The sequence below is a fragment of the Typopeltis vanoorti genome, chromosome 1 (genome assembly GCF_054136105.1).
Source record: "Typopeltis vanoorti isolate ZY-2024b chromosome 1, IOZ_Tvanoo_1.0, whole genome shotgun sequence".
NCBI lineage: Eukaryota > Metazoa > Arthropoda > Arachnida > Uropygi > Thelyphonidae > Typopeltis > Typopeltis vanoorti.
In genome coordinates, this window is record NC_143549.1 from 99,858,274 (window position 1) to 99,885,819 (window position 27,546).

The following is a 27,546-nucleotide window of genomic DNA, read 5'->3' on the forward strand; positions in this document are numbered from 1 at the left end:
GTGAGCACTGAAAACAAAACAACAATAGACAGTATGCGGCACCCAGTTTGAAAAATGCACTAAATCTGAGATAAACCAAGGAAAATTAAACAAAGTTCAATACCTTATAGCCATACAAATAATTAAAGGATAAAGGACAACATCTTTCTGGGCAGCTTGCATTAATACTGGTCTAGCACTGATTTGCATTAAAATGCAAGAATTGTCTTGCATATGAAGTCATTTCCAGAAGATATAACAGAAATGCCAACAGAAATTTATATAACAGAATATAAATTAAATTAAACTTTAATATATATTTCCAATATTTCGGCAACATCATATTGCCATCTTTACAGGAACTTACGATAAAGACGTGCACACAGGCACTACACACAGTAAAGTGTATTAGGACAAAGTGAGTAAGCTATTGTTTCTCCTTAAAATCCTGATGGTGTCCCCCTAGTGGGCTATGTAGGTATTCTTGGCCATCAGCCCAATATAGAATATTGGGCTGAAGGTCTCCCAAATTTGGGGCAGTCTCATGCATAGTTTAGTCCTGTTGTATAGTGTCTTAATAACTCCATATTGTTGTGACGAGGTGGTGGGATTGTTGGTGGATGTATCTGCCTGTATGGGTGGGTTTCTATAAACTGAGAAAACCAAGGTTCCATCAGGTTGGTGGGTGACTAGTGTGTCTAGGAAAGGGATGCTGTTGTTTTCCTCTTTTTCCAGGGTGAACTTGATTCTGGGGTGTTGGTTGTTTAAGTGTGTTAAGAAAGAGATGAGTGTATAAGAGCTATATGGCCAAATAGCAAACACATCATCAATGTAGTGAAGCCATATTGTTGGTTTTTGTGTGGCAGAGTTTAAAGCTTTCTCTTCAAAAGTCTTCATAAAGAAGTTGGCCAAGGGAGGGGAGAGTGGTGAACCCATGGCTGTCCCCTCTATTTGTTTGTAGACTTTTCTTTGCTCTGATATCATCATACTTACATCAGAAGATCTTCAGCCCAACGGCTACATAGCCTGCTAGGGGACACCATCAGGACTTTTAGGAGAAACAATAGCTTCCTCGCTTTGTCCTCATTTACTGTGTGTAGTGTCTTTACACACAGTAAATACTGCGTGCACGTGTCTTTATCGTAAGTTCCTGTGAAGATAGAAATGTGACATTGCTGAAATATTGGAAATATATATTAAAGTTTAATTTAATTTATATTCTAGTGTACGTTGTTAATTCCTTAAGTTAATGAATAATAACATATATATTAAGAGAAGGAAAGTTCTGAAAGTGACGAATACCACATATACACTTATGGGAGCAAAACAAAATGAAACATCAATTGTTCTTTAATAGTGACATGTGACATACTGACCACTGAATTACAAACTTTGCAGAAATTAGTAGTTTCCATATAGGCATGTGACTGCCAGTACAGATCCTCTTTAATTCCCTGTGCGCATAGTTCGATGAGATATGGGTCAGGAATAGCCTTTATTAAATGCTTCTGTCAATTGCTGCATACAGGAAGTTCTGTTTGAACAAGCTTTCTCAGGCAATGGCGATCTTGTTCCTGAAAGGCTGTCATAGGACCACAGTTACACCTCTTAGAGAAGCAATGCAGGTTATTTTTCCACTGATTACACATGCAGGATATCTCACCTTTTGAGAAGCCAGTCTGTTCTACTGTTTTCAAAATCATGGCTCCATCCAGATAGGAACTCACAATAAGCCCTTTATCAAACTCTGAAATATCCTTTCTTTATCCCATTGTGATCAATACTATTAATGATTACTGACCAGAAGCATTCTTCAATAGTTGCCTAGAACATGTGGTGACATACATGACTGAGTATTTTGCACATACACTGCAAAGCGACATTTACGTGCATCTGCATAAAGGTTTCTAATTCAGTGGCCAGTATGTGTAGATAATCTCTCCACTCAATATTGAGTTTATATACTTCTTCAACATTACTGAATGTAATATACATTCACTAAAATATTTCACATTCATTCTTTCTTTTACTTGTTATGTAGTGATATAGCTTAATGGAATTTCTTTTAGCTTTGTGATTCAATTAATTCTCATCTGAGGTTTGTTATACTAACCATTTAGATCTGTTCCCATTCCTACAAAAGTCATTCCACATCCTTTTCTGTTTGACTTATTCATCTATTTAACTCCAACTTGATTTATTCTCCTAATTCCCGAAGTTCAGTCAGACAGTGTTTCCTCCAAACACTTTTTTGACCATTCCAGGCATTGCTCATTTCTTTCCCCTGCTTTTTTTTTTTTTTCAAAATTTCTTTCCTCATAGTTCCCTTCCCTGCCATGCAGTTGAACATATCCTTTGTAACTAAAACCAGTTTGCCTTGGCATTTTCCTGCTTTTGTCATGCAATAACAAGGTTACTAAACTGTCAGTACCAAAAAAATTACATCTCTAATCATGGCACCTGAACTTTCAATTCACATTCCAGTGATTAATTGTACCCCAATGATTTTTATTTTCTTAATTCATCTGTTAATTTGATCTATACTTTGGCATAAATCCTCCCTTTTGAATAAAATCTTGTTGTACATTAAGACAAATTTTCTTTTTTTAACAAGATAAAAAAAAAAGAAAACAGTTTTTTCTACACAGATATAACAGTATGCTTTATAAGTGGATTGTAGTTTATTTTTTAATATATATTAATGAAATTATTTAAAAGTTTGTTTCATACCTTTTGACATATAGAATATTGTTTAAATTTTAGAATGCCCATCCTGCAACATTCACTATTCTCTGGCCAAAGGAAGTAGCCTTTTTTTCCACTGCATTAGCTGCAATGAAGATTTTTGCAGTTTTTGTAGTAAACTTTACAGAAGGGGTCCTGTAAGTAATTTCTAGTATATCACAATTTTCTTTTAAAAATGAAGTTATTTAATCTGTATAGTTATGATTATTATTGTTATTACCATCCATCTTTGGAATTCTAAGACAGTATAATCTTTAGTCATCAATTAAGTGTTTTCTTTATATTTCTTCTCCTGAGAACCTTTCAACTGAAGGTGTTAAATGGTTTCATACAGTGGTGACCAATCTTCTCTTTCTTAAACACAGGATTTTATTCCTGCAAAATAGAAAAACCAAACAATATATGTAACTAAAATAGATCCAACATTCATTATAGGCATCCAAAATGACTTCTAACCTTAAATGATTTTGGATGTATGAACATACAAACAATCTGAAATATTTTTCCTACTCTCTCTCTCTCTCTCTGCATTTTACACCCCCCCACATACACACACTTATACATTTTTGCTTTCATTTTCCAAGCTCTTTTCCAAGAGTCCTTTTTATAAATGACCCAAGACAGAGAGCTGTGGTTGCTAACAATTCATTGCACAGACCTTGTAGAAGAAATGGTTGTGCCATACATTGATGTATGAGTGTTTTTGATGGTAGAAAGAATTTGTACTTGCAGAATTGATTAGACTTAAATAGAAACATTGTTAAGTGTTTTCCATCCTTTCTAAACTTCAAGCCTGAAAGAAGAAGTATGTTCAAATCCACTTGAAGGGGCAAAACATCAGCACTATTACTAATAACTCTCCCAAGCTACACATCACCTGCAAACAACTGAACATCTCCCTGTAGTCCTGTGACAATATCATTGACAAAGACTGAACAGCAATGATCCTAGTACCAAACCCTGTGGAACTCCACTTATAACCTTTCTACTCCCTGATACTGTTCTCCAATATAAAACTCTCTGATATCTGCCAGAGAGCCAATTAGCAATCCAATCTAATAACCTTCCAGACCCATATGTTGCAACTTAAACATCAACTTGTTATGTGGCACCCCCTCCCAAATGCCTTTGAAAAATCCAAAAAAAAAGGCAGTGTATCCATTATTCTAATCCATTGCTCTTGTTACTCTATTGCAAAAGAGTACCAGATTATTAAAACAAGAGCACCCTTTAACAAATCCAGCTGGCCTGCATAAATAATATTACCCTCATCTGCTCAATTCTGTATATGAGTTTCTTACCCATTTCTCTAAAATCTTAACACTACAGAAGAAATACAAACAGGACTATAGTTTGATATTTTTGTTCTACCATCATCCTTATTATTATTATTATTATTATTATTATTATTACCACAAGACCTCATGGAGTCAAAGACTCATCTGGGAGGTCCTTTTATCACACACACACAGCTCATCATACTGTGCCTTGAACACATTCAAACTCCTTGCAGACACCACACTCTCAGGCAAGGCATTCCAATCATTTACAACTCTGCATGAAAAACCTGCCTCTCACTCCCCTACTCACACCCTCTTAATACAGTTTCCAGGGATGACCTCTGGTTCTTCCCTGATCTCCCACTATTTTCTGTAGAACTTCTCCAGCATTGATCCTATAACACCCCTTACCAACTTGTAGCTCTCTACAAGTCTCTGTCCACCAGACTCTGCAAATTACATCTTCTCAGTCTTTCCTCATACTCGACATTCCAGAGGTCAGAAACCACCTAAGTCAGTCGCCTTTGGACCCTTTCCAACATCTCTTCATCCTTCTGAAAAACCAGGTGACCAAATCTGGGCACAATAGTCCATGTGTGGCGTAATCAAAGCAAGAATCGCTGTACTTCTACACATCAGTGTCCTCCGCATCATTCCCAGAAGCCTTTGTGTTGTCTTCACAATTTTGGCTATGTGTCCCCTAAATTTCAGATATTTATCCATTATCATCCCCAGATCTCTTATTTCTTCTGTCTCCAACAATATATATCCTCACCAAGCATAAATTCTGCATCCCATCTTTGTTTTCCAAATTTTAAAACCTTACATTTTGCAACATTAAACTCACATCCCCATTTCCGTGCCCAATCACTCAATTTATTCAAGTCTTCTTGTAAGGGCACAACATCTTCACTATTCTTTATGGTTCATCCCAAATTTGCATCATCTGCAAACAACTGAATATCTCCATCCAAATCTTCACTTATATTGTTAATATAAAAGGTAAACAGTAATGGCTCCAAAACAGACCCCTGAGGCACACCACTAGTGACTCTCCTTTTCCTGGATATCACTCCCTCCCATACACAACTTGTTGATACCTATCAGATAGCCAGTCTCCAATCCAATGCACTAATCTAATATCCAACCCCATCTGCTCTAGTTTGACTATCAATTTATCATGAGGTACTCTATCAAAAGCCTTTGCAAAATCCAAAATATTACTGTGTATCCTTCTCCTCTGTCCAAGGAAGCAGTCACTTTATTGTAATAAGTAAGTAGATTACTAAAACATGACCTCCCTTTAGCAAATCCATGCTGTCCATCAAAGATAATATCATTATTTTCAACCCAATTCTGGATCCTAGTTCTCACAAGCTTCTCCAACAACTTAACCACAACACCTGACACACAGATAGGCCTATAACTTGATGCTTGAGTTCGCTCTCTTTCTTTATGAAGCGGTACAATCTTGCCCTCCTTTCACTCCTTAGGGACTTGACCAAATGCAAGACTTGTATTAAAAAAATATGTCAAGACATGTGTCAACTCCCTGGCACATTCCTTCAGAATACGTGGTGATATATTATCAAGTCCCACAGCGTTATTAACATCTAGTTTACTCAACTCTCCATACACCTCTTGCTCACTTACAGTCAGTCTCTCCTACCCATCATCTACTGCTCTCAATCTCTCCATGAAGTCACATTCACAAGTTACATGAAGTCATATTCATATACACAGATTGAAAGACCTTTATGAATTGCTCATTAAGTATCTCCACCACACACATTCTGCAACAGCTGTCTTTATACCATTTTCTCCTATCAATGTCATCCTTCCATAATCATTCTTTCTTTTGCTGGCTACATATTACTAATTATGCAATGGTACTGTCTTACCATCCTTACACTCTCCAGGAACCTGTACCATTGCAAGACTTTTATTAAACAGACAATTTAATTGCACAGTCAGTTCTATAGCACATTCCCTTAAAACATGTGATGAAATTCCATCTAGTCCCCCTGCCTTATTGACGTTTAGCATACTCACTATGCAGAATACATCCTTCTTCATTCACTTCTAACACTTTACCAGTCATTATCCTTCTAGTAACAAAGCCTGTAGTGTCAGGATGGAATCTAATATCAAATAAAGTGATCATTAAATAGTTCAACTATATCGTCTGCTTTGATCACTCTATTCCCATCTCCATCCAGTGATGTAATCTGTCCACTGTCATTTGTCCTCCTACTCAAAACATTGTGAAAAAATTACTTGGGATTCTCCTTGGATTGCAATACCAGTCTCTCATATAGTCTACTTTTCTCTCTCCTTACAATACTAGTCCTTTTCCTAGTCTGAGCCCTATATTCCTCATGCAACTAAAAATTAAAGATGCCAAAAAATTATATTTTTGGTATCCTTCTTTATCCAAGTAAGCAATCAAAGTTTGTGCATGAAGTAACTTCATGACTGGGCTACTTGTATATAGAAGCTGACGACTTCACATGAATTGCCTTAGTATCTCATAATTGCAAGGCAGATATCCTTATGGTTATGTGACTTAATGTATCATTATCATTATTATTATTATTATTATTATTACGTGACACCTCCAAGGAGCCCAAGTACTCATCATGGGAGGGTACTGTACTCTATTCACTAAATACATCTCACCTCTCCACTACTACTTAATTCTCCTACTACGATGGTAGTAGTGTCATCAATGCCACCTACTGCCCCTCACCAACAACAGAAGTTTTTGTCTGTAAATTGCATGTGTTCTGAAGGATGATTTGTCTGAAAGCAAGATGAAAAAACCTGAGTTTCTGAGAGAAAAAATTCTGCTACCTCTGTATGAGATTGGCTAACTCACCTTCAACTGAGAAAGCCCATATAAGGATTCCCGTCATCACAATGAGAATCGAACCCAGGTCTTTTCCAGTCAAAGGGCACAATCTTCCACTGTTCTTCCAATTGCGCTATGGAGGAGGTGTGTATAATGCTATGCGTCATGGTAAGGGCCACTACCCAGACCTGTTTTGACCTTTACTGAAGTCTCATCAGTGGGAGTCAGATCCAGAAGAGATACCAAAGTTGAAATAAGCACTTCCATAGCGCAATTGGAAGAACGACGGTACATTGCGCCCTTTGATTGGAATAGGCCTAAGTTCGATTCTCGTCGCGCCGGGAGGAATCTTTATCTGGTCGATTTCAATCGATGGTGAGTTAGCCGATCTCATACGGAGGTAGCAGGATTTTTTCTCCTGGAAACTCGGGTTTTTCATCCCGCATACATACAAATCGGCCCTTCAGAACACACGAAATTTACAGACAAAAATTACTAGTTGTGGTGGTGTTGGAGGTGGGCGGTAGATGGCGTTGATTGGTAGTAGAGGTAAGGTGTAGAGACAGTTGAAGATGTCCTCCCGCGATGAGTCTTCGGACTCCTTGGAGGTATCAGGAATAATAATAATAATAATAATAATGCAGAAGTCATATATTCCCCATATGCAAGTAATCAAAAGGTATGGCATCTTATTACTAAAATACTCTGGATTAGAGATTAGATAAAGAATGAAACCAAGAATAGAATTTCTTGGCATCTTTAATTTATAATATAACCAAGTGAAAAATCTTTCAACATTTATATCCAGTTTAGAGTATTTTAGTAATAACATGTGACACCTTTTGACTACTTATATATATGGAAAATATATGAATTCTACATTATTTCAACTTTGTATCCACTCGAGGACTACCATCACAGCCCTATACACAGATGACACAGCCATAATGACAAGATCTCTCTGCCCACACCTGGCGATCAGTCGTCTCCAGGACACCATCACAAAGCTAGAGAAATGGTTCTCGGACTGGAGGATACAATAAACCCCCACAAAAGCTCAGCTATGCTATTCACCAGACGCAAAGCCTTTATCCAAGATGACATTCAACTCCTCGGAAAAAAGATACCTTGGAGTACAGCTAGACAAAAAACTAAATTTCAACAGCCACATCAAGCTCATAGGCGCAAAGACATCCAAAGCCATAGCCCAACTGCACCCCCTGATCAACAGCAAATTAGATACACGCAACAAGCTGCTACTATATCAGATGGTAATACAACCAGTAATCACATATGCATCCCCATCATGGAGTCACACATCCAACATCCTGAAACTACAGAGGATACAAAACAAGTGCCTGCGGGATGATCCTGGACATCCCATGGTTTGTCAGAAACACGCGGATTCACAGAAACCGGAACTCCAAACATCCATTCCCTCCTTCACAACCATGCGGAAAAGTTGTTCAGCAAGGCACACTCTTATCCCAACCCACTAATCAGACAAGCTTCCAGTTATAGTGAACTGGAAGCTTGTCTGATAGTGAACACGACTATCACAAACATAAAAGACCCAAGGCAATCCTGCTCTCAGCAGAACAGAGCTAATCCCATAGTTCACAATGTGCGAGCATAAGGCTCACAACCCCCCCCCCCAATCAAGCTTCTTGACACAGACAAAGGGGAAAACAAAAGCATTTATGCTTCACCCAGCAAGCCAGTAACGTTGTTGTTGTCATCATACCTAATACAACTGCCCCCAGACGGCAAGCTTAATTGCTCACAAAACTCCCTTTCTCAAATAACTCTCATTACAGACAAAGGGGAATATGAGAAGCACTTGTGCTTCACCCATCCTGACAGTAGCGTTAATGGTTAATGGTAACCTTGTATCCATTCTGGGTCTGGCTTCTGTGAAGGACATTTATTAATGCTGGATTAAATATGTGTTCAGAGGTTGCTAGCTGTATGTCTTGTCTTCCAGAGGTAAAAATGTGTCTTGGTGAGGTAAGGTCGTATCTAGTTTCTCTTGTATGCTGATTCTTTTGCTAGTAAGCGTTTGTGTTTACAGGATTATTTTTGCTAGTAGACTTTTGAGTGAACAGGATTTTTTGCTGGAGTCTTCTGACCTACAGTATTTTGCTGGTAGACTTTTGGGTCTACAAGATTATTTGCTGGTAGGACTTGTTCCTACAGGATACACTGTAATGGATTTAACTACTACACTTGCTTTCTTCCTCTTTTTTTACTCTCTTATAACAGTTTTAAATTAGTTATGGCTTTGCTCTTGCCTAGGGTAAGAATGTTTAGGCTTTGAAATAGACCTGAAAATAAAAAAAAGAGTAATATGCCTAGATTTGTGCAAGGCAGCGGGTTCTAGGAATGGCTTGAGAGACAAATTGCTGCAATGTTTTAATTTTGCTGGGGCCAAAGTAACTCCAGTCATGATTGGAAGCCTGCTTAGAACAATCAAAGTAGACAGATTCCTTTAGAGCAACGCTTCCCAAACTGTGACCTGCGGTCCCCTTGGGGGCCGTAGGTTTTGTTGAGGGGCCATGAAATAATGAAAATAAATTGAAAATGTTTTAAGACTAAGTAGATTTTTTTAATCTTAAAAGAAACGTATTTAATTTTTATTATTTCTTTTTTGTTATTTTTTATATTTTAATGGAAAAAAATCACACATTGGTGTGGGTTCACAGATTTTGCTTCCTGTGTATTTCGGCGCTTAATGAATATTAGTAAATATATGCTTATTCATATAAGTTTCATTTCAAAGCAGAAATCTAAGAATTGCAGTTTCAAATATTTCACCTGATATTGATGTAGCAGTATTGAAACACATCCAGCACATTAAATTGTTATTAAACTTCTTTTATGTTTTTAATTCTTTCTTTATTACTAATTGTTTTACGTTACATTCCATATATCTGTCTATATAAAAATATGAGATAACGTGCCATGTCAAATGTGTAATGTAAGATGCAAAAAATGTAATATTTGCATTTGATTTTTGCAATATTTGCTGTGATGTTTTGTATTGAATATAAATACAATAAATATTATAATAATATATGTCTATATTAGGGGGTTTTTTTCGAGGGGAGCCGTGAAATATTTAACTTTTTCCAAAGGGGGGCCTTGACATCCAGAAGTTTGGGAAGCACTGCTTTAGAGTACATTGAGAATAGTGACTACATCATTCATAATATCTTCTCAAAGTCATCAAGAAAGTTACTGACAATGATAAACCAGAGTGGAAACCTGGAAACCTAGTTACCCAGGTGTTGGGAGGCAGTGCTTTAGGTGTGGCTCCCATGACCATCTGGGAGTGGAATGCATATGAGCCAAATGTCGTAATTGCAACAAATTCGGACACATGCACTAGACCACTGCAATAGCTCTTGCAGAAAATGCCAGCAATAAGACCACAAGATCAACATGTGTTCATATTGAACAGCGGCAGAATGACTGGGGGGGGGGGGTTGCTGTTGAAGTACTCTCAATTCCCCCATCAGTTAATTCAGATAGCAGGGACATGTCAGAATGCAAAAATGGATCGCCTGAATTTCTATCGTTACCAACAACAGCTGATTCTGAGGAGGTGAAACAGGCAGAATTTATAAAGTTGTAATTTGTTAAAACCATGAATTAAAAGCAAAACTGTAAAATAAAATCTGAGACTTCCTCCAGAAAAACTGACACAGTAGTTGAAGAACCAACAACACCATCAGCATCATCTGCCTAATAGGGGGGAAGGGGGGAGACAGTAGAGGAAATGAAAGTAACAATGGTAACAGCTAAATGGCAAAGAAATCAAGGAGAAACAGAAAATATAAAATCAAAACAACAACCAGCCAAGACAGAATCTACCTGCAAGGAAGAGCTGTCTCTCCCCCATGACAGTTACATAGTCTGCCAAAGTGTGATAATTTACAAAACCCGTCAACCTCTAATACAGCAAAAGAAAGAAACACCACTTCAGTTCTGAGTACAATTGGGGGGGGGGGGGGGAAGCAATTATAATCTGCTCCTTCCAGGGAATATCTGGTGCAAAGGAAAGGCTCCTCACCACAATCTACAGGTTCAGCAAACAAGTATTTTAAATATTCAACAAGGAAGGTTCGATCGACTACTGTGTCAACATGGAATGGTCCACTCTCTTTGTAACTGATATTCTAACTGTTTCATCAGTCTCATTTAAGAACTCTATCTCAACTTCAAACATGGGTCTTCATGAAGAGGACATAACCCACCCACTTACATGAGACATTAATTGAAATAGTAAAAGGGGGATGGGGAGGGGTTACTATACTAAAAAATTTTAACATGACTAACAGTTCTCCTTTTCATGTTGCCACTCTGAATATCAACAATTTGTGATCTATCTCTGCACAACACACTGTTTGGAAACTATTTTTACTTCATCAGGTTCATGTACTACTTCTGCAGCAGATGCATTTTTATCAGTTCTGGGACACTGAAAACTTTACCAGAAGTTAAAGCTTCTGGTGTTTCAGAGAGAGTACTGCACAAGGAGAGGCGTGTGTGTGTGGGGGATCCTTGTTTGCCCGCCTATTCTAGGCAGATTTTTCAATGTGGGCGGTAACAACAATTCTGGTACCGGTAGCTCTAGGGAACTGTAACTCTGCTGTGATCTCACTGACATCTGGAGGGAGCATAGTCCAGGCAGAGTCAGTACCCCATGGTCATGAGGAGGTCTCAACGAGACTTGACCATGTTTACATTTCCAGCAACTTAGAGCTACAAGTTGTTACAGTAAGGCCTACTGCTGTATGCCTTACTATTAGACCATAAAATGGTTCTGTTAACTATTGAACTGCCCAAGATTATTGACACATCCAAAGAACCTTGGAAACTTCCTCCAAATTTCCAAGAAATGTATAACGAGGATTTACAACTGCTATGCGACAAATGAAAGAGCACTCACTGGGACTGGGATGCAGTGGCGCACCCAGAAGGGGGGGGGGGGCCTTCCCCCCAAAGAAAAAGGAAAAAACACTAGAAAATTTTCCAAAAATCTTTTCCTAATTAAAATTAATTTTTTTATTTATGTTGTGTCTTGTCTTCTATTTCTATACTACTTATGAATAAGCGATCATTGCAGATGCTCAATCATAGGTCATGTACCATGCATAGTGTGTATTCTCAAATCGTCTACTCAACTCGGCCGCCCCCCCCCCCAAGATTAAATCCTGAATGCACTACTGCTGGTATGCATGGGCCACCTTTGAAAATTAGGTAAAACAGCTCTTTCAGAATTGCTCAAGAGAAAGGGCTTATCTATAAAGGCTGAGACATCTGTATTGAGAATTAGGGTTAGTGATACCATGTGAACCAGAGAAATGGTATTCCCAGTGATTCCCTAATTAAAGATGTGGAAATTGAGCTAGAGTTATATCAATGAAAAAAGTTGACAAGCTTGATTTCAGCGTTATATTGTTCCTCCATTATGAGCAAGCACTCTCGGCCATGTTTTACAATCAGCAGCACATAGCAGCATATGACGAGCAAACAATTCAGCAAATTCCGGCCTGGTTAGCCAAGTGGTTATCGTATCCGCTCTCCAGTCAAAAAGCTGCAGGTTAAAATCTCGCCATAGGCATGGATGTTTGTGTAAATGCCTGTGAAAATACTAGTGATGGTGTACAGTAGATGCCGTTGGGGTAGATGATGCATTTGGTGGATGAGGTTGAGTGATGGAATTCTTGTGTAGAGGCTTAAGTGCTGTGAGGACATTATGTTGGAGGTTTAATGGACTTTTTACAGCACTCACAAAGAATTAAAATAGAATTTAATACTTCCTATATTTCGTCCTAGTCACTAGGACATCTACGGGGATTACAAAGACAATTAATGTAACATGCACACAAAAACTTACAATACTAAGCCCAACCACGTGGGTGACAATAAAGTCCTATCTAGGTGGAGCGCCCTCTAAGGGCAGTTGTAGGTGGCCTGGAATGTAAGGTGGGACCTCTGGCGATGACTGTTTCCCAAATCTTCGGAAGCTTAATGCAACCGTATTTGTTAAGATTTGGTTGGTTTTTGAGAGCTGCTGCTGCTTCTAAGAAAAGTCTCTCTTTCTTGAATTTGCTGTGGTGGAGCATGGTGGTTTTTTTCCATGATACTCTGTGGGTGGTGTCCAAAACATGGTCAGCCAAGCCTGAATGGCCATAGTTGTGTTTAACGATGTACGACTTGTGTTCCTCTAGGCGGATGGATGCTGATCTGCCTGTCTGTCCAAAGTACGCAAGCTTACAGGAACAGGGTACTTTGTAAACTCCAGGCAGAGAGAGAGGAGGGAGCTGATCTTTCGTAGAACGGATAAGGGTAGCCAGTTTGCGGTAGGGCTTATATGCTGTGTGTAGGTTATACTTTTTTAGTATCTTAGCTATTTTTTCCGAAGTGCCACGGATGTAGGGTATGGTGATGGCATTTTTAAATTCTTGTTGATGAGAGGGACGGGGAATGGGGAGGAATTGATTATTTTTTTGATACTGTGTTCGCTGTAGCCATTGGAGAGGAAAGTTCTGTGTATGTGGTTAAGCTCAGTTGTGAGGGCGGTTCCACTGGAACAAAGATTGTGGGCTCTCTTGGTAAGGGTTTTAATGATGCCATATTGTTGTGAGGGGTGGTGGTGGGAGAGTTTGTGAATGTATCTGCCTGTGTGTGTGGGTTTTCTGTATACAGTGAAGGCAAGTGTATCATTAGGCAGGCGCGTGACTAAGGTGTCTAGGAAGGGTAAACAATTGTTCTTTTCCTTTTCCATAGTAAACTGGATTCTTGGATGTAGGCTATTGAGATGACCAAGGAAGGAATCTAACGTGTCTGGGCCTCATGGCCCAGACACGTTAGATTCCTTCCTTGGTCATCTCAATAGCCTACATCCAAGAATGATTCATGTAGATGATCCTACATCCTATGTAGGATGAGCCTACATCCAAGAATGATTCAGTTAGATTCATGTAGATGATGTGTTCTCTATTTGGCCTCATGGCCCAGACACGTTAGATTCCTTCCTTGGTCATCTCAATAGCCTACATCCAAGAATCCAGTTTACTATGGAAAAGGAAAAGAACAATTGTTTACCCTTCCTAGACACCTTAGTCACGCGCCTGCCTAATGATACACTTGCCTTCACTGTATACAGAAAACCCACACACACAGGCAGATACATTCACAAACTCTCCCACCACCACCCCTCACAACAATATGGCATCATTAAAACCCTTACCAAGAGAGCCCACAATCTTTGTTCCAGTGGAACCGCCCTCACAACTGAGCTTAACCACATACACAGAACTTTCCTCTCCAATGGCTACAGCGAACACAGTATCAAAAAAATAATCAATTCCTCCCCCATTCCCCGTCCCTCTCATCAACAAGAATTTAAAAATGCCATCACCATACCCTACATCCGTGGCACTTCGGAAAAAATAGCTAAGATACTAAAAAAGTATAACCTACACACAGCATATAAGCCCTACCGCAAACTGGCTACCCTTATCCGTTCTACGAAAGATCAGCTCCCTCCTCTCTCTCTGCCTGGAGTTTACAAAGTACCCTGTTCCTGTAAGCTTGCGTACTTTGGACAGACAGGCAGATCAGCATCCATCCGCCTAGAGGAACACAAGTCGTACATCGTTAAACACAACTATGGCCATTCAGGCTTGGCTGACCATGTTTTGGACACCACCCACAGAGTATCATGGAAAAAAACCACCATGCTCCACCACAGCAAATTCAAGAAAGAGAGACTTTTCTTAGAAGCAGCAGCAGCTCTCAAAAACCAACCAAATCTTAACAAATACGGTTGCATTAAGCTTCCGAAGATTTGGGAAACAGTCATCGCCAGAGGTCCCACCTTACATTCCAGGCCACCTACAACTGCCCTTAGAGGGCGCTCCACCTAGATAGGACTTTATTGTCACCCACGTGGTTGGGCTTAGTATTGTAAGTTTTTGTGTGCATGTTACATTAATTGTCTTTGTAATCCCCGTAGATGTCCTAGTGACTAGGACGAAATATAGGAAGTATTAAATTCTATTTTAATTCTTTGTGAGTGCTGTAAAAAGTCCATTAAACCTCCAACATAAAGTTGAGTGATGGAGATGGAGAGTTGTAGAGTTGGTGTCCTCCCTCGATGAGTCTTGGACTCCATGGAGGTGTCAAATAATAATAATAATAAATTGAAGTTAATGGGACCACAGGAGATATCCTGCAGCAATTTATCCATCATCATTCGAGAACCCTTCTGATGATATCAGGGTGACATGACATTACATTTTGATGCATGGAACATAACATGCCTAAACACCTATGTGCACTTCAAGGTAGACCAATAACATTAGAAGAGGTTACTTTGGCTTGCTAAAGCTCAAACCCCGGACTAGGTGTTGAGTTTTATCACTATCTGGAATTTCATCCTGCCTAATCTGGTCTTTATTTTTAATAGGTTTTACCGGATACATACCTGCTGACTTTGTTAGTAGGTACATGATTTTTATCCCCTAAAAGGGGGAGAAACTTGAATAGTGTGGTAGCTGGAGGCCTATTTTCTTGACCTATTCACAAAAGTGGTGTGTAATCATCTGAAATTGGACATAGGAAATGCTTACCAGCACTCAAGTGTACAGAGTGTCAGTGGATTTGGAAAAAGCATTTGATAGTGCAAAGCACAACTTCTTGCACTATTTTGTAGAAAAAGTGGGTGTAGCTTCTTGAGCAAGGAAAATAATCAAAAGCATCTACAATAGAACTACCTCTATAGCCATTAATGGATTTCTCTCTGAACCCATTCCTGTATGCAGAGGGAGTTTCAGCAAGGTTTCCCCTGAGCCCCTTCTTTTCTCTCTAGTACTAGAACCTTTTTTAAATAAAATTGACAACTCTCATGCAGAGAGAAATACCACTGCCCATAGGCTCCAAACAGAGCAAGACTGTCGTGTATACTGATGATATTGTTGGAACATATTGTTTGGGATTCCATTTAGATTTACATTTTCTTTGGCATACTGCAACAGTTTAGTGTGTGCAAACTCAGACAAAACAAAAATCAAAATTTTTGGAAAATTTGGCACTGCCAATCTTCTGTATGGTTTGGCATCATTAACTGGACCACTAAATATATTAGGAATTCTCTTCCTTGCGAGCCCTGTGTTACCAACACAAAAACTGCTTGATTCCTGTTGTGATAAACTCACCCCTTTTAAATGAGATCCTCTGATGCCATGACCAATCCAAAACTCTTGATCCTCGTGTTCATTCCACCACATGCTGCCTAAGACAGTTGTCCCTCAAGAAATAAAAAAATTCAGTTTCCTTATTGCTGCATGCTGTCTCCTTTGCCCAGTTTATATCACTATAGTTGAAGTTCCCTATAATGATCACTCACTTTGCACTTGTCAAATTAATTTTCATAAACATTTCCTGATCATCACCAGTTATATTCTCTAGTCTGTAGCAACATCTGCTAAATACCTTGTCTTATAAACATCTGTCTCACACCATATACTCTCAAAGCCATTAGTGTTCTCTCCACAGTGATTCTCAACCAAGAGGGCAATATTCATATCTTATCGTGAGCAACAGTCTGCCACCATATTTAACCTCTCTCCTGTCAAAATACTACTCTTCAATTTCTATCCCTGTTTGAGCATCCTCCTTAGTTAACTAAGTTTCTCTAATACCGATAACTTTTGGAGGGCTAAGTCAATCGGTGCTACAAACTCATTCCTTTTATTTCTAATGCTCCTAACATTTGTATACAGAAAAACCAGTACCTTGCCAGTATTCTTCTAGCCATTATTACTCCCATCATACTTCATCTGGCTGTGTAATATAGTGTACTCTCCCCTCTTGTTTCTCAAGTCAAGTCACTATTCTCACATGAGGCCATCCCTGCTGCATTCTGCCTGTGCAATTCCAGTGTCCCTGCCCAATATATTCACTTGTCCAAAAAGCAACAGTCTTTCCATATGCATGTGCCCTCTCTGCATTCAAATGTAATCCATCTCTTGCATATAACTCTTTTCTATCCTTAAACATACTCCATATATCAACATATTCCAGACAGACCTCTTTTCCTTCACATTCCTGCTATCATACATTCTGCATTATCATACTGTGGCAACATGCTCACTGTCTTGCTTACAATGAAATGTTACCTCTCAGATCATTCATCCCAGCCATTCCTATCGCTTCCTCCACATTGTCAACCCTCTTCACTGCCAGTGCCACGCACTCTATCGTCCAGGCAAGCACTCCTCTGGCACTCTACTCTTCATCCCTCAAATTATCAAATCTCCATACATGATGCTCCAAACAGATTCATTCATTCTTCTCTCACTGACATCCACAACCCTTACATCTTCCAATCTCTCTCTCTTATTTCTCTCCCTCTTCCCTGTCACCTCTTTATCCTTTCTGCCACACCCTCTCGACTTTCTAGAATTTCCTCTCTTCCACTGTCTCTTTCTCATTCTCTTGCCTTCCTCTCTGCTTTGCTTCTACACCCTCAAAACTTCCTGCAATTTCCACTCTTCCCATCTTTCCTATTTCTCTCTCTCTCTCTCTCTCTCTCTCCCTTGTTCTTTGATGCCATTCTCTCACACCTACTATCATTCTTCTTGCATTAGCCAACCTCTCCCTCATCTTAATATCTTCATTCACCCTCCTCAACTCAGTCTTCATTCCTTCAATCTCTGTTATCAGCAATTCTATTTCTCTCTTCACACATCCTGCTTTCAACTGATATTCACACACACCCACACAAAATCATAGCCATCAGACAAACCATCTCAGTCTGCTCCACTGCTCAAGGTTAAATCCATTATCTGTGCAAGTCACTCGATCACGTTTTCCACCTTTTCCTTTTCAGAGTCATTCTTCCATAATCATTCTTCCTGTTACTGTCCACATAATGAAAGTGCTCTCTTTCCTTGGATTTCTCTGCTAGATTCCTCTCATATTCTAATTTCCCCTTCCTTACTATTCTTGTCACATACGTTTCTTGAATCTTATATTCTTCAAATAATTGTTGTCTGCCTCCCTGATTATAAATCTGGCATGATGTATCCTTATTTGCAGTTCATGTTTGATTCTCCCTTCATCACCCATATAACCCTAAACCTATTTATCTTCCTCATCGTAGAAATACATCTGTCACTGTTGTGATCAAATATGTCTCAACTTACTCCCAAGCACTGCCACTTTCTTTTCATTCAAGATCTTCCATACATGTAGTATCTAACTTGTTTCATTATTCTATCCTATTAATCATCTGCCTTATAATGTGACATTAATTCCTATCATCTTGAAACTCTCACATACCTGCTCATACCACACCCAGATTAACACTACATGATCAATTTCCGACCAAGAGTTGAGATGACATCTCATTCGCAATAATTTCCTATGATAATATAACTAAATCCAAAACTCTTCCTCGTGTTCTCCTGTCACATGCTGCCCAGGATAATTGTCATCCTTATGAGATGACAATTCCTTTTTCCAATCTACACTGACATAATTGAAATTTCTCATAATTAATTACTACTTTGCATTAGCTAACCTAATTTGTCTAAGCATCTAATGCTCATTCATTCCCACCTGAAATAAAGAAACTATCCTCATATTAAAACCAAGACACTAGATACATACTTTGTCAAAAAGGACACTGAAAATATAGCCAAGATAGTTATGTAGTTGCAGTATTAAGTACTGAACCTCAGAAGTCCAACTTGAGTGCAGTTGGTATACAGAAACAAGATCTTCTGCCTTCATCCTCACTTTATTGAGTTCATTAGTAGCCTTGCATATATTCCCTAGCCAACAGGCACTAAAACATCAGGATAGAGAAAACTACCTAGAAATGAAATATAGGTAGGTATCAAGGTGTGTGACAACCTGACATCTACACCTATCAGTGAAAAGACCAAGTCTTTATGGTACAGGACACCACTAAGTAATAGATGAGTTTCATCACTGGATGATGCATTCTCAGCTGATGAAAGAAGTAGACAAACGAATGATGAACACCACCCACTGTTTGGCCAGACCACAGTGCTCCAAAGACTAAGATCTCAACATAGCTTCCTGACAACTGTTGAACTACCTAAAAACCTATCAGAGACAAGACTTCAACAATGGCTTGCACTATATACTGAAAATAATACTGGTATTCCAACAGCTGAACATCTTCCGAACATCTATCAGTGAAAAGACCAAGTCTTTATGGTACAGGACACCACTAAGTAATAGATGAGTTTCATCACTGGATGATGCATTCTCAGCTGATGAAAGAAGTAGACAAACGAATGATGAACGCCACCCACTGTTTGGCCAGACCGCAGTGCTCCAAAGACTAAGATCCCAACATAGCTTCCTGACAACTGTTGAACTACCTAAAAACCTCCCAGAGACAAGACTTCAACAATGGCTTGCACTATATACTGAAAATAATACTGGTATTCCAACAGCCGAATATCTTCCACGTGGTGCCCACTTGGACTGCAATACTTGGAAAAGCCTAAACAGACTCCGGATGACAGGACGCTGCAAACAAAACCTCATCAAATGGGGCTACCTCACTGGCCCAGACAATTGTGAGTGTGGGACAACCCAGTCCATGGAACACCTTCTTTCTTGTCCCTTTCTTCCATCGCCTTGTGCAAAAGAAGACCTTATATCTTGCACAGAAAGAGAGAGCAGTTGATTGTGCAAGATACTGGAGGAACATCTGACCATATTTATTGTATATAAGTTATGTAAGTTATGTATAGTTCCTTTTTTTTCATATTTAGTTATTATTCCCTGTATAATTCACCTACCAAATCTAAGCTAATCTCGTTGTAATGTATCCTAATTTGTTGTAAATCATATTGTACCACTTACATACTACTGTACTACTTGTGTTTGGATACGAAATAAATAAATCACTGGATGAAATACTGCCACTCTGCTTACTGTATGCTTGAAGGGACTCAGAGCAAAGATCCAGTTTTTGGCTGTATGCAATATGAATCGTGTTTTCAGTTTTATATCAAACATAGTGCAACCCAACATTCCATCATTTGTGGTCCACTTTAAAATAATTATTTTACAGACTATTCACCAGATAATATAATGGGCTAAACCTAATTATTATTATTATTATTATTAACATCTAACCTCCATGAAGTCAGAGACTCATCGTGGATGGTACACTGTATCACACACAGAACTCATCCAACCATGCCTTAAATTGACTCAATCTGACTACATGCACAACACACTCAGGTAAATATTTCACTCACGAACCACTCTCCATGCAAAAAAAAAAACCTTCTCTTCACTCCTCTGCTCACACCCTTATACAGATTCCAGGAATGGCCTCTTGCATTTTATGAAAAAATCTCTTCCATGTCAACCTGATAACAACCTCCTGACTAGCTTATATGTCTCAATCGTGTCCCCCCCCCTCTTCCTATTCATGAGGCTTTGCAATTGACATTCTCAAAATCTGTCCTCGTATTCCACATCCCAAAGACAATTGACACCTTTGTGAATCTTCTCTGGACCTTTTCTAACATATCCATCACCATGAAAACCAGGTGACCAAATCTGTGCACAATAATCCATATGAGGCATTATACAATGACATCATTTTAATGTCTTTATTTCTGCATGCCAAGGTCCTCCACATCATTGCCATTATGCAATGGCAATTGCTGATTTCTTCCTCTTGTCCAGAGCATGAGTTATTTTGCTCATTCTCTCTCTCCTGGATAGCAGACATGGACTCTCTCATCAACTATGCACTATGTCAGAAAGTTTCCTCTAACTTAGAAGCTCCTTCTTTTGAATTCTTTTACCTGATAATTTTCCTTTCCTATTCTGTCAGGTTCATTTGCTGTCTGTCATCACAGCTATTCTGAACTTTTTAATTTCCTTTCTTGAAAAGTTGATTTTCTTCAATCTAATAGTGAAGAAAGCTTGGTGATTTAATGGCAACAGCTCCAATTAGTTTTCATTTTCCAACAGGATTCTTCCAGTAGATAGAGAGAGAGAGAGAGAGACAAAGATAGCAGATTAGAGTCAATAAAAATTTTGAAGTTTAGGGGCATATTTCAAAGACAGTGAAGGTAACTTAGAGGACTGCTGCAATACTAAAGACTTTGACCAATAGAGATAAAAACAGTGATTCCATTGTATAAAGCTGATCAGCACAATAATCAACATCTGGATTATTGTGCTCAGATGTGGTCACCAAGATTTGAAGGGAGTAAATTAACTTTGGAGTGGGTACAGAGGCAGAAAACTAAAATGATATCAGGGCTTTACTATGTTAGTTATAAGGATAAACTGAGTGTATGAACTACAAAGTTTGGTGGATATGAATGACACATTTAAACTACTGAGAGGTATTTACAGAACTGATATCAGGATTTCATATAGTAGAACTAGGGGAAGGAACAAGAAAAAGAGGCTTCCTGGAAGTTGCAAAAGGAAATGAGTGGCTTTTTTGAATAGGTTTAAGGTGTAGTATGATGTACTTAGGCCTCCTATGATAAACATGTGACTCTGTGGAAGTCCATAATAAAAATAATAATAATAATAATTTCTCAGCCTGCACTTATTGTGCTAATCTAGTATGTGTATAAATTTGTGCTAAAATATGTGTTGATCATAGTATCCACATTTTTCTGTGCACTATCTAGTCTATAGCATAAACCAGCAATTTTGTTCTGTTAGCCTCCACTTCACTCAGATAGCCTCAAATGAATTATCTTTCTCAGCTCTGTTATTCCTCCTTAACTTCTACTTCTGTTGGTCGCAATACTTCATCTTGATCATCAGTGCATTCCTGCTACTCCTCCTACCATTCCATTCCTCTATGATCCCAAGTGAGGTTACTGCTATGACATACATAACAGAGACTAATGTAGAAACAGAGGTGGATGAATTGGAGTTTCTTAAGATATTGCAGAATCTCAATGTAAATATAGCTGTGGTATTAAGATGAGATATCAGCTCAGGTTTTGCAAGAATGTGCAAGGGAACTGGCAATAACTCTGACTAGGCTCTTTAATTTAAGCCGCAACTATGGCGCAAGGTAGTGGAGAGAGAGACAGAGAGGGAGGGGGGGGACAAAATAATTCCCTTGCATGTGGGAGGTTCTAAGACTGCAGTGGCAAATTATAGACCAACCAGTATTTCAGGAGCAGTGGTAAAAGTACTGGAAAAAATTGGTCTTAAAAGAGAATTCAAGAATGGGTGGATAAGACTATGATTTCTATGAGGGGCAACATGGCTTTGTTAAGGGGTCAGTCATGCCTTAGTAATTTACTAATTTTTTATAGCTCATTGGATAAAGGAAATGGGTATATGATGATTCTGGTGGATTTTGCAGCAGCATTTGACAGAATACCACATGGAACTCTATTATGCAAATTAAACAAATGTGGATGGATACGACACTTGTTATGTGGATAAGAGGGTGGCTACTGGACACATATAAAAAAAGTGCTATATGGAGGAGCAGAATCCAGGTGAAAGCAGGTGACCAGAGGTGTACCACAAGGTTTGGTGCCAGGATCACTGGTGTTTAATTTGTACATAAAATATATAGGTAATAACCTGAAAGGAAATATTCAGTTGTTTGCTGATGATGCAAAATTTGGTAGATTAATAGTTAATCAAGGTGAGTGATGTGGAGAGCTTGCAGGACAATTTAAATAGGCTGTCAGTATGGGCAAAAGATAATTGGAATCAGTTTAATGTGGAGAAATTTAAAGTTATGCATTTTGGGATAAACAGATTACAAGCTGTGTATCACATTGATGGCACTGTACTCTACGAAATAGATGAAGCTAGAGATTTTAGAGGACACATGCTAAGGTAGCTCATAAGATTACTTGGCTATTGAAGAACACACTAACAAGTAGAGATAAGGAAGTTTTTATTATTCTTTATAAGGCCTTGATATGCCCACATCTGGATTACTGTGCTCAGGTCTGGTTTCCTTGGTTTCTTGGGAATGAGGAAGCGGTGGAGAAGATTCAGAGCCTTGCGACCAAGATGGTAATGTGGAATGTGGAACGTTCCTTATGAGGATAGAAAGGGTGTCAATTGCAGACGTTGGTTGATAGGAGAAAAAGAGGTGATATGATATAAACATTTAAGTTGCTTAAAGGCAACTTAAATGTTTATAGTCACCGATTATAGGATTGATGCAGGGGGAAATGTTTCAGCACTTGGCTGGAGGGACCAGAACAAGGGATCATCCCTGGAAGTTGAATAAAGGTGTGGTTGGTAGGGGTGTCAGGACGAGATTTTTTGCTTGGAGAGTTATGAATGAGTGGAATGGGTTGCCAGAGTCAATTGTGAGTGTTTTGCCTGTTAATGTTATGCATGATACTTTGTATGGATAGTTTGGGATTTCTGCGATGAGTCTTTGGACTCTATGGACGTTCCCATACAATAATAATAATATCTTTGACAACCAAGTCCCACTGACACTGATAATTTTTGGCCAAGTCAAATAAACTCTTGTATCCAACTCACATGCAATGCTCTCTCAGTTGCAAGCAAAGTAAAGAGCTCCAGCCAAACATTCATCTCTGTTGCATATACTGATAACATGCTGGTTACAAGACTAAAACTAATATTTTAGTGGTGAATATCATGGAATAGAGTGATTAACAACAATCTCGGTAATTAAACTGTGGCAGGCTTGTCTGTGCTCGGTTATTCATATGTCATGGTTATCATTTCATACACACCAGCATGTTATAGGATATGCATATGAAAAATATCGTGAACAATCTGAAAGGTGAATGACATATTATTATTATTATTATTATTATTACTACCCCAAGACCTCTTGGAGTCAAAGACTCATCTGGGAGGTCCTTTTATCACACACACACACACACACACACACACACACACACACACACACACACACACACACACACACACACACACACACACACACACACACACACACACACACACACACAGCTCATCATACTGTGCCTTGAACACATTCAAACTCCTTGCAGACACCACACTCTCAGGCAAGGCATTCCAATCATTTACAACTCTGCATGAAAAAAACCTGCCTCTCCCTCCCCTACTCACACTCTCTTTATACAGTTTCCAGGGATGACCTCTGGTTCCCCCCCCGATCTCCCACTATTTTCTGTAGAACTTCTCTAGCATTGATCCTATAACAACATGTTATAGGATCCCTTACCAACTTGTAGGTCTCTATCATATCTCCGCTCTTCCTCCTGTCCACCAGACTCTGCAAATTACATCTTCTCAATCTTTCCTCATACTCAACATTCCAGAGGTGAGAAACTACCTTAGTCAGTCGCCTTTGGACCCTTTCCAACATCTCTTCATCCTTCTGAAAAAAAAAAAGTTAACAAATCTGGGCACAATAGTCCATGTGTAGCCTAAACAAAGCCTTATACAAGGGAACAAGAATTTCCCTACTTCTACACATCAGTGTCCTCCGCATCATTCACAGAAGCCTTTGTGTTGTCTTCACAATTTTGGCTATGTGTCCCCTAAATTTCAGATCCTTATCCACTATCACCCCAGATCTCTTATTTCTTTCACCTCCAACAATATATCTTCACCAAGCATAAATTCTGCATCCCATCTTTGTTTTCCAAATTTTAAAACCTTACATTTTGCAACATTGAACTAACATCCCCCATTTCTATGCCCAATCACTCAATTTATTCAAGTCTTCTTGTAAGGCCACAACATCTTCACTACTCTTCATGGTTCGTCCCAACTTTGCATCATCTGCAAACAACTGTATATCCTCATCCAAATCTTCACCAATATCATTAACATACAAGTTAAACAGTAATGGCCATAAAACAGACCCCTGAGGCACTCCACTAGTGACTCTTTCCTTTTCCTAGATATCGCTCACCCATACACAATTTGTTGATACCTATTAGATAGCCAGTCTCCAATCCAATGCACTAATCTAATATCCAACCCCATCTGCTCTAGTTTGACTATCAATTTATCATGAAGTACTCTATGAAAAGCCTTTGCGAAATCCAAGTATATTACTGTGTATTCTTCCCCTCTAATGGAAGCAGTCACTTTATTATAATAAGTAAGTAGAATACTAAAACATGACCTCCCTTTAGCAAATCCATGCTGTCCATCAAAGATAATACCATTGTTGTCAACAACTCTGGATCCTAGTTCTCTCAACAACTTCTCCAAGCTTCTCCAACAACTTAACCACAACACCTGACACACAGATAGGCCTATAGTTTGATGCTTGAGTTCGATGACCTCCTTTATGAAGTGGCACAATCTTGCCCTCCTTCCACTCCTTAGGAACTTGACCAAATGCAAGACTCATATTAAAAAAATATGTCAAGGCAGGTGTCAACTCCCTGGCACATTCCTTCAGAATATGTGGTGATATATTATCAAGTCCCACAGCCTTATTAACATGTACTTTGCTCAACTCCCCATACACCTCTTTCTCACTTTCAGTCAGTCTCTCCTCCCCATCATCAACTGCTCTCAATCTCTTCATGAAGTCACATTCACAAGATTGAAAGACCTTTATGAACTGCTCATTAAGTATCTCCACCACACATTCTGCAACAACTGTCTTTATACCATTTTCTCCACTCAATGTCATCCTTCAATAGTCATTATTTCTTTTGCTGGCTACATATCGAAAGAACTCCTTAGGATTCTTTTTGGCTTCATTAGCTAACTGCTGTTCATACCTCTCTTCAGCTACCCTCACCAACCAAGTCACCCTTCATTTGCTTTTCTTGTTTGTTTGCTTTTCTTGACATATGTCAAGAAAAGCAAACAAGTATGTGATTCTTTTTTCTACTATGAAAAGAATTTTGGAATGTTGGCTGTTAAGGGATTCTTTGCAAACTAGAAGGGATTTAAACTCGAGTCTTTCCATTTGACAGACAAATGTCATACATGTCATACCATCATTATCACTATGCTACTGAAAGATGTCTGGCTGTGGAAAGAGATAAAGCATTTGGTGTGGGTTGGCAAAAAAAGAACTACACTTTAGAAGACATACTGTATGAATTATGGGGGGGGGGGGGGTATGACATTCAAGTCATCCTGCATAAACTCCTCACCGATTTACACATTTCTCTCATATCAGTCGGTGAGCAGCTTATTATTATTATTATTATTATTAATTGACACCTCCAGGGATTCCAAGGACTCATCATTTATGCAGAATGACTACAGAAAAGATTATAGTGGAAAATGGTGGGGTGAAGGCTATTCCTAGAAATTTTATAAAGAGGATATGAATAGTAAAGTGGTATAAAGTTGCAGCAGTTGTATAAAGAGGCAAGATGAATACAAGTTAATAAGACCACATTTGGACTACTATCCACATATTGGTCATCTGGTTTTTGGAGAGACAAGGAAATTTCAGTTCAGAGAAAAGTGATCACTTTAAATATAAGTTCTTTTGACTATGAGAACAGATTGCAGATGCCATATGTAGAATCTAATGGATAAGAGAAAAAAATTTATATGATAGAAACGTGTAAATCAGTAATGAGTTTATGCAGGATGACTACAAAAAAGATTATAGTGGAGATGGGGAGAAAGACAGAGAGAGGCTATTCCCAGAAGTTTTTTTAAAGAGGATAAGATTAGTAAGGTGGTATAAAGTTGCAGCAGTTGTATAAAGAGGCAAGATGAATAAGTTGAAAAGATTTTTTGTTGTTGTTATTGCTTGAAGAGTGGCAGACAAATGGATTGTTTTAATTGAGAGCATTATGAATTCAAAAATAGTCAATGAGTTTGGCTGAGACATGGTATCTGCATTGTCAGAGAAAGTGAGAACACACTGCAGAATCACATATAAATCTGTGTATAAGTAATAAATTCTGAAATATTAGAAAAAATTCAAGTCCTACTTAGGAAATGATATTCTTTTCATTTTTTAGTCTGAAAACCAAGGAATGGTAGAAACAGATGGAAAGATAACATTTTCGAAATCATTTCTAAGCAAATGAATTTGATTAACAGAGACATTGCTACTCTATACTGAATACTTGAGAAAAGAATGCAAGTTCCACATGAAAAACACTAGCAAGTTTTAAGCAAGTGGTTTTGGATTCTTTATTTTTGGATTTTTTGCTAAGTAAAAATCCAAAGAGATTAATTACTAAATAAAAATCCAAATCCAATGATTTAGATTTTTATTTAGCAATTGATCTCTTATAAATAAAAATTCTATTAAATTTCTTAGAATATTTATGCACTATTTACAGATGTGTGATATATCTGGTGGTTGTGAAGTATCAAGACTGCATGCACATCATCCTAGAAGTTGTATGTTCTATTTAAGGGATAAAAGTATTTCTGCTTTGCAAGCTCTTCTAAATGTAAGCTGTTTATTTTTTTACTATCATTTTGCTATTTAAATTCATCACCACTAAGAATTATGTAAATATTGTTCTTAACAAACCATTTAAAAAAAAACAACAGAATATTAATGGTGTCATATATTTTATTTGCTGAAAACTGTGCAGTATGAACTACATTTCTTAATGACAAAATTATTATCATCATCATCATCACTCCTCCAGAGAGTCCGAGGACTCATCAAGGGAAAGCCCTTTTTTTAGTCACTCATAGATA

General features: G+C 38.5%; 1 protein-coding gene across 1 annotated transcript in view; it reads left to right on the plus strand.

Annotated features, from left to right (window-relative positions):
* LOC150110251 (uncharacterized) overlaps window positions 1-27,546 on the plus strand; it is a 653,148-nt gene that overhangs the window by 561,494 nt on the left and 64,108 nt on the right. The window contains exons 19-20 of the mRNA XM_090398596.1: window positions 2,743-2,861; window positions 27,177-27,290. Coding sequence (XP_090254722.1) covers window positions 2,743-2,861; window positions 27,177-27,290 — 233 coding nt within the window. The remainder of the gene's footprint in view (window positions 1-2,742; window positions 2,862-27,176; window positions 27,291-27,546) is intronic.